The 7,241-nt window shown below is 34.8% G+C and overlaps 1 protein-coding gene across 1 annotated transcript; it reads left to right on the top strand.

Annotated features, from left to right (window-relative positions):
• Nucleotides 1-2,892: 2,892 nt before the first annotated feature.
• On the top strand, nt 2,893-5,746 carry LOC105768350 (uridine 5'-monophosphate synthase). The gene is made up of 6 exons (XM_012588235.2): nt 2,893-3,760; nt 4,385-4,468; nt 4,726-4,808; nt 4,898-4,985; nt 5,062-5,316; nt 5,398-5,746. The coding sequence occupies exons 1-6, from the start codon at nt 2,978-2,980 to the stop codon at nt 5,524-5,526; spliced, it is 1,422 nt and encodes a 473-aa protein (XP_012443689.1). The 5' UTR covers nt 2,893-2,977; the 3' UTR covers nt 5,527-5,746.
• Nucleotides 5,747-7,241: the final 1,495 nt, after the last annotated feature.

Below are 7,241 nucleotides of genomic sequence, written 5' to 3'. Positions count from 1 at the left end.
CATCTTTGTGGAATTGACTTATTTAATTTGACCCGATATGACATATACAAAACCTATGGTATGCACGACCTCATAAGCTTCTACGTTGATCAATCGTAACATGTATTTCAAGTGCCCTATCAGAAATGATGCATATATCAAGTTGTGGCATAACATGCTTTCTCAAGTTAGTCAAGTATAATTTCCAAGCATCCGTGGTTTCTTGTTCAACAAGAGTAAAAGCTATTGGCATAATTTTCTGATTACCATTTTGTCCAATGGTCAATAACAAGTAATGCTTGTATCTCCCATACATGAATGTACCGCCAATTTGAACTAGTGGTTTACAATATCAAACTGCTTCAATGCTTCACTTGAATGCCCAAAAAAAAAGATGGAAAATTATTTTTCCTTGGACCATTTGATTTTCATAATACACAAGTTTTGTTTGTAGATTGATAACGATACTTGGGTCGTACTGATTCAATACCTTCAACCATTGCCACAAATCTTAATATGATTTATCCTACCCGTTATACATTTTTTCCACTGCCTTCTGTTTTGCAACCCATGCCTTGTAGTATGACATGGTGTAATCATACTCACTATGGATATTATCAATCAAATCCGACATGAGAATCCTAAGATTCACTTTCACCATAGATAAGACAATGTAAAAAATAAGATCAAAATCCAATTTCAGATGATCTTGTGACATACCTACAATAACACAAGTATTTCACCTTAGGTAATACAATGTCAAAGATAAGATCAAGATCCAATTTCAGATAATTCTGTGACTTACCTGTAACAACACAAGTATGTGGAGAGTCATATTTTTTTATCGTCTAGAATCCTGTCTTCTTTATCACTAATGTCATGATTTTCTAGGGATATCTATTGCCACATATTGCACACTTCGTCGCATATTTTTTCGCTTGCGATTTTGTAACATGGAAATTGGTCCCATGCTTTATGCTATACTGTTTCATTGCATCAACAACATCTTTGGAGGAAAACTCCATTCCAATTTGTAAATAGCCAAAATTTGTAGAAGAACTCGCATGGCCCAGTCTTCTATGAGGAAATTTTGGAAATTCTAAACTATCTTCTGTATCAATGTCGACATAAAGCATGTGAGGTGGAGGTTCGTATGCCGTAAAATCTAATTGGGTTCCTCTAGCATTGTTTGGACCTTCACTGTTAAAACCATTCCCTTTTGATTCAGTAAGAACAACTTCTAGTTTAGAAAATAATACAATTTCTGAACCATCTGACCCTGACTCCAAGATTGGATCATCATTGGTTTCAACTTCCTCTCTTTTCTTAGCTTCTTCTTCGTTTGCAACTTCCTCTTTGTTGTCAACCTAGTTACAATTTCATGTCCAAAATTGGATGTCCCTTTGCTGTTGCAGGTTGTAGGGAGAACATCATTCGTTCTTGTCAACCCTATGTTAAAACCAATATTCCTTACAGATTGCCTACCCATGTAACTTAATGTCATACCCGCATAAGAGTTTCCAACATAGAACATCAACATTTCAAAGTTGAAATCAAAAGAACTCACAGAATGTCGTGTCGGGGTCTCCACGTTTGGGTTACAAGCTAACCCTAACTATATGCCAACGTTGAAACTGAGGGTTGAAACCGATGAATGCCTTTCCATTGATGGTTCCAAGCTTTGCAACTACGCCGTGAAACAATCGCATAATTATGTGGTTGGACTTTCTGCTTCCTGTTACTGAAACAAATTAATTGGAGCTGTTGTCGAACTTGGACCACTTTCCTCTACATCGACAAACTGAACATATAACTCTAGTATAACATTTCCAGTTGAGCAATACGTATCAAGCATTAACTTTACATCCATCTCACATTTGAGCTCAAATGTATTGTATCTAATAGGGTTCATTAACTTTAGATATCTATATTTCAAGCTCGAAATACTCCTCCAGCTTGAAGTCGAGACTTTTCTTCTAATTCTTAATAGAAGCTCGTTCAGTTTTATGCTCTATAGATTGGGCTGATACAAAAACTATATCAATTTCGGTATCACAATTTGACCGTCGTAATAAATAATGATCCTAATTTGTCTACTCATCTTTGCCAAAAAAAACTTGTTTCACATGTTTAATATAAAATTAAAACGAAAACATTATACAAAAAAAATCATTAATCAACTTCAAAGAATGACACTAAATTTACTTGAACTAATTTACTTTGTTGGGTCGATATTTCTACTTCAGACTTTTAACATCAACAATCTTCTCATTAACATGCAAATCTTTTGCTCGAAATTTAACTATGAAAACTCTCCATATCAATATTCATTTTATAGGAAACTCTACCACCGGATATAAAACGTATTTCAAAATATTGGAAAAGATCAGACATGACTCACAAATAAGAAGAAAAAAAACGCTTCTTGTTATAAGTGTTTTTCTAAAACGTTTTTAAGATTCATATTTTTGTTTTGTCGCGAAAAAGATGAGACTAAAGTTTTATTTTGGGATTCTTAGGTTTTTAAAAAACTCTCCTAGGAGTTTCTAGTTTTCAAAATTCAATATAAAGGTTTTTTTTTTTAAAGTTTAATTAGATGATGTAGAGAGTGTTTTCTGCTGACATAATAAGAGAGAGGGGGAAAACGGACCTCGAGAAAGCACTTTTACCTCGTCAACAAAAAAACCTTCATTCAAAGAGTATTTTTACCACTTATACTAAAATCGACTTATTTTCTTAAATTTCAAATAAAATAACCTATTTCCATAATTATTTATTAAATGCGGCATATATGCCTAATTTTACCCATTTTTCGTTTCATGTTTCCAAATATAACTTAATAAAATTTAAAGGTTCCACTAATTTTAACTTTTTCTAGAAAAAAAAGCCTTTAAAAGTTTAACGTTTTCATATCTCTCCACTTTATAAAGCACTTCACCTTTGCTCCCACTCCTCCACTGACTTTCACCACCACCGTCACTAGCGGCGCCGTCACAAAATGTCGTCAACGGAGTCTCTCATCCTCCAACTCCATGAAATCTCCGCCGTTAAATTCGGTAACTTCAAGCTGAAATCTGGGATCTTCTCCCCTATCTACATAGACCTCCGTCTCATCGTCTCTTACCCTTCCCTCCTCCACCAAATCTCCCACTCCCTCCTCTCCTCTCTCCCTCCCCAAACACACTTTAACCTCATATGCGGTGTCCCTTACACTGCCCTCCCTATAGCCACCTCCATCTCTCTCGACACCTCCATCCCCATGCTCATGCGCCGCAAAGAAGTGAAAGACTACGGAACTGCCAAGTCCATCGAAGGTGTTTACGAAAAGGGTCAAGCTTGTTTGGTGGTGGAAGACCTCGTAACGTCCGGTGCATCGGTTCTCGAAACGGCGGCACCGCTTCGGTCTTTGGGTATCAACGTAACGGATGCCGTCGTGGTTATAGATAGGGAGCAAGGCGGAAGGGAAACGCTGGAGGAGAATGGGATTAAACTTCATGCACTTTTTACTTTAACTGAGATGGTCAAGGTTTTAAGATCTAAAGGGAAGCTGGAGGAAGAGATGGAAAGTTTGGTTATGAAGTTTTTGGAGGAGAATAAGAAAGTACCCGTGCCTAAGGTTGAGAAAGTGAGGATTAAGTGTCTGGGGTATCAAGAAAGGGCTAAGATTTCTAAGAATCCAACTGGGAAAAAGCTGTTTGAGATTATGGTTAAGAAAGAGAGTAATCTCTGTTTGGCGGCTGATGTTGCCACTGCTGCTGAGTTGCTTGATATTGCTGAGAAGGTAAGTTTGTGGATTGATTTTGGTTTGTTAGGAAACTTTGGAAATTTCTGGGGAAAGTGATAGAAAATGGATTTTCTGTTTTGGGTTGATCTATTTCTAAGGGAAGTTGTAAATTTTCTTGGGAAAGTGATCAGAAATGGGTTTTCCTTGTTGATTTTTCCTAGGAAAGTGGAAAAACTTACTAGGGAAAGTGATGGAAATGTTTTGTGTGATTTGCTTAAGATCTTCATTAGGTTCTATCTTAGGATACCTTTGATTTTTCAACGATTCTTATCATAGTATTTATGCTTGGGAACTTAGGCATAGTAACAATGAGATCACACACATACACACACACACACACACAAATATATATATGCTTACATCCTTTTCTGACAGTTTATTTGATTTGTTTGACTCATATTTAACCATATCAAATGAGTCTTTAGGGGCTGGCTGCAGCCTGATATGAAGCCAATGTTATTACTTGACCATGTCTTTGTAAATAAATTATTTTATCTTCATTTTATTATCGTGGAACTTGAGTTGTGGCTAAGCTTAATATATATTGAATGATTGTAATGATAAAATTTTCTTGTTTGCTGATTTTGTGTTTCTCTTGTTCAATATTGAACTATTATGCAGGTTGGACCTGAAATTTGCCTATTGAAGACTCATGTTGACATATTCCCTGATTTCACTCCAGAGTTCGGTTCTAAGCTTCGTGCGGTATATCTCAACTGCTTATGTCAAATGTCTTATTATGCTTACATTTCCCGAGCTACGGCCATTCTTGAGAAATGGTTTTGATTTTCAATGGCAAATTAACTATGTTGCCCTTGCTTTCAATTTTCCAAGTTAGTAGTTAAACTTGGTGGTCGATATAGAGAGCTATTGACCTCCATTGGCTTTATGTTGGATCTGGTAAACTGGTGTTTGATCGAGAAGTTGAACTAACAATGCCTTATTCCGTATTTTGATTAAAGATTGCAGAAAAACATAACTTCATGATATTTGAAGACCGTAAATTTGCAGACATCGGTAACACAGTAACAATGCAGTATGAAGGGTAATATTTGGTTTTTGCTACACAATTGTTCCTTTTCTATTCAGTGCCTTTGCTATTACCTAAGTGCTTTCGGCATGTTTCTTTTGCAGGGGTATCTTCCGTATTTTGGAATGGGCTGATATTGTTAATGCTCACATAATCTCTGGTCCTGGAATTGTTGATGGTTTGAAATTGAAGGTTTGTTATAAATCTATAATTACCCGATTTAAAGGTACAATTTCTCGTAATTTTATATTTTTGGGACCTGTTTTAGGGTCTGCCTCGTGGTAGGGGGCTGTTGCTACTTGCTGAAATGAGCTCTGCTGGTAACCTTGCCACGGGAGACTACACAGCTGCTGCCGTAAAAATTGCCGAACAACACTCCGATTTTGTCATCGGTTTCATCTCGGTCAACCCCGCATCTTGGCCTGGTGCACCTGTAAATCCAGCATTCATTCAGGCAACCCCTGGAGTTCAAATGGTAAAGGGTGGCGATGCCCTCGGCCAACAATACAACACTCCGTATTCAGTAAGCGTTTTTATCCCATCATTAATTTTACAATCTGGCTCTTCTACCGTTCCCTAATAACCGAGAAAAACGATATTGTAGGTCATCTTTGATAGGGGTAGCGACATAATAATCGTTGGTCGGGGAATCATTAAGGCAGCGAACCCAGCTGAGGCAGCTCGTGAGTACCGTCTTCAAGGATGGGAAGCCTACATGGCTAAATGCACTTAGAGGGTATCTTATCTTTTAAGTATGTTACGTCCCTAATAACATAAGAGCCAAATTTTGTTGAATCTATCTATGATTTTGCATCATTGGCTTGTTATATTTGTAATACTTGTTGAGGGAGATCTTTGGGATCCCATTACTGTTTTCATCCTTGTTTGCTGAGGGCTATATATATGCAATTTCTTCTATGTTTTTTTCAATAAATTTTGGTAAGTTATGTCTAGGTTTGTGTTATATATTTATTTTCCAATTATGTTTTATTTTATATGTCATTATTGGGCTAGTTTTCTAAGGTTAAAAGTCTACATGCTTGAAATACGGAATTTAAATTTTATATAAAATATTTTATAAATTTTAAATTATTTCTTAATGTAGCATATAAGATAAATAGTATTATGTTATCATACAATATACATCGACATGACATCTTTTAAAATTAGCATTATAGCAACTTTAACTCTCAAAATTTTATATATTGTGTCAATTTAATCTTGATTTTAAAAAATGTAATCCTCAATATTTACACATTGTGTAATTTGATCATTTTTATTTTCCTTGTGACCCTTTCATCTAAATAGCTAAAAACAAATTTATAAGCTAAATTTGATTGAAAGGAAACACCAAAAATGCAAGATAATAATTTAATCTTTTGCCGTTCTTTTAAAATTAACCTTCAATATAATAAATAAAAGTAAAAATATAAAAAGATGATCAAGTGTAATTGTTGAGGGTTGAAATTTTTAAAATTAAAACTAAATTGAGATAATATATAAATGTTAAGAGTTAAAGTTACTATGATAAAACTACTTAATATTTATATCTTCATATTAAAATTTACACATACGTAATTATTCATAATAAAATCTATATAAATATTGAGGTTAAAGTTAGAGGAAAAAAGTAATAATATCGATGTTAAAACCCGTACTTACACAATTATTCCTACCATAACTACTTAGTATCTATAGCCTCAGCTTTTAACTTTTTAAGCGGTGCTTCCCGTAATTCCTGCTGCGTTATTGACTAAGAAAAATAGTTTTGGTAAAGAACAAATAGTCCAAGTCAATTGATGTCTATGGGCATTTTTGATCATGATAACGACACTCATGTGATGTGGAAATTATGAATGAAGGAAACCCCATGACAATTTGTGAACACATTTAGTGATTGTGTTCTATCAATGGCTTGGTGAAATATTATTGGATTTATTTTTTATTTTTAAAGTTTTTTTTTAAAAAATTAAGGTAAAAGTATCATAACAGTCATTGTATTATTTCTCTGTTTGGAGAATTGAGCAGATGTTGTATTATTTCTTTTGTTGGTCATTTTGATAGTAACGACAATATTCCCATTCGAATTAAGGATTTTGCACTCCCGATTTTCAAAGGATAGAAATAATCATGCTCCAAAAGTTACCCAATGCTTAACAAATCTAATAAAAGGTATCATGGATGACCTTGCTTCCTCACTTTGCTTCAACTATATTACCTTTGTCTTGAACTTCAACATGTTCATCATTGCCCAACTTCACCTTTAAGCGAAATGTGCAATCCATGTTGAGAAAAGCTTCTTTATCTCCCATTATGTGGTTGTTGCAATTGCTATCCAAATATCACACGTTCTTTTGTTCCACGGAAGCCTTATGACAAGCAAAGAACAAATTCCCATCAATTTTTTCTTCTTTAATAAGTGATACTTCTTGTTGATTGCTAAGTCGA

This window comes from Gossypium raimondii, chromosome 5 (assembly GCF_025698545.1).
Source record: "Gossypium raimondii isolate GPD5lz chromosome 5, ASM2569854v1, whole genome shotgun sequence".
NCBI lineage: Eukaryota > Viridiplantae > Streptophyta > Magnoliopsida > Malvales > Malvaceae > Gossypium > Gossypium raimondii.
The sequence above is the reverse complement of the archived record's forward strand: the minus strand, read 5'-3'. Positions and strand labels throughout refer to the sequence as shown.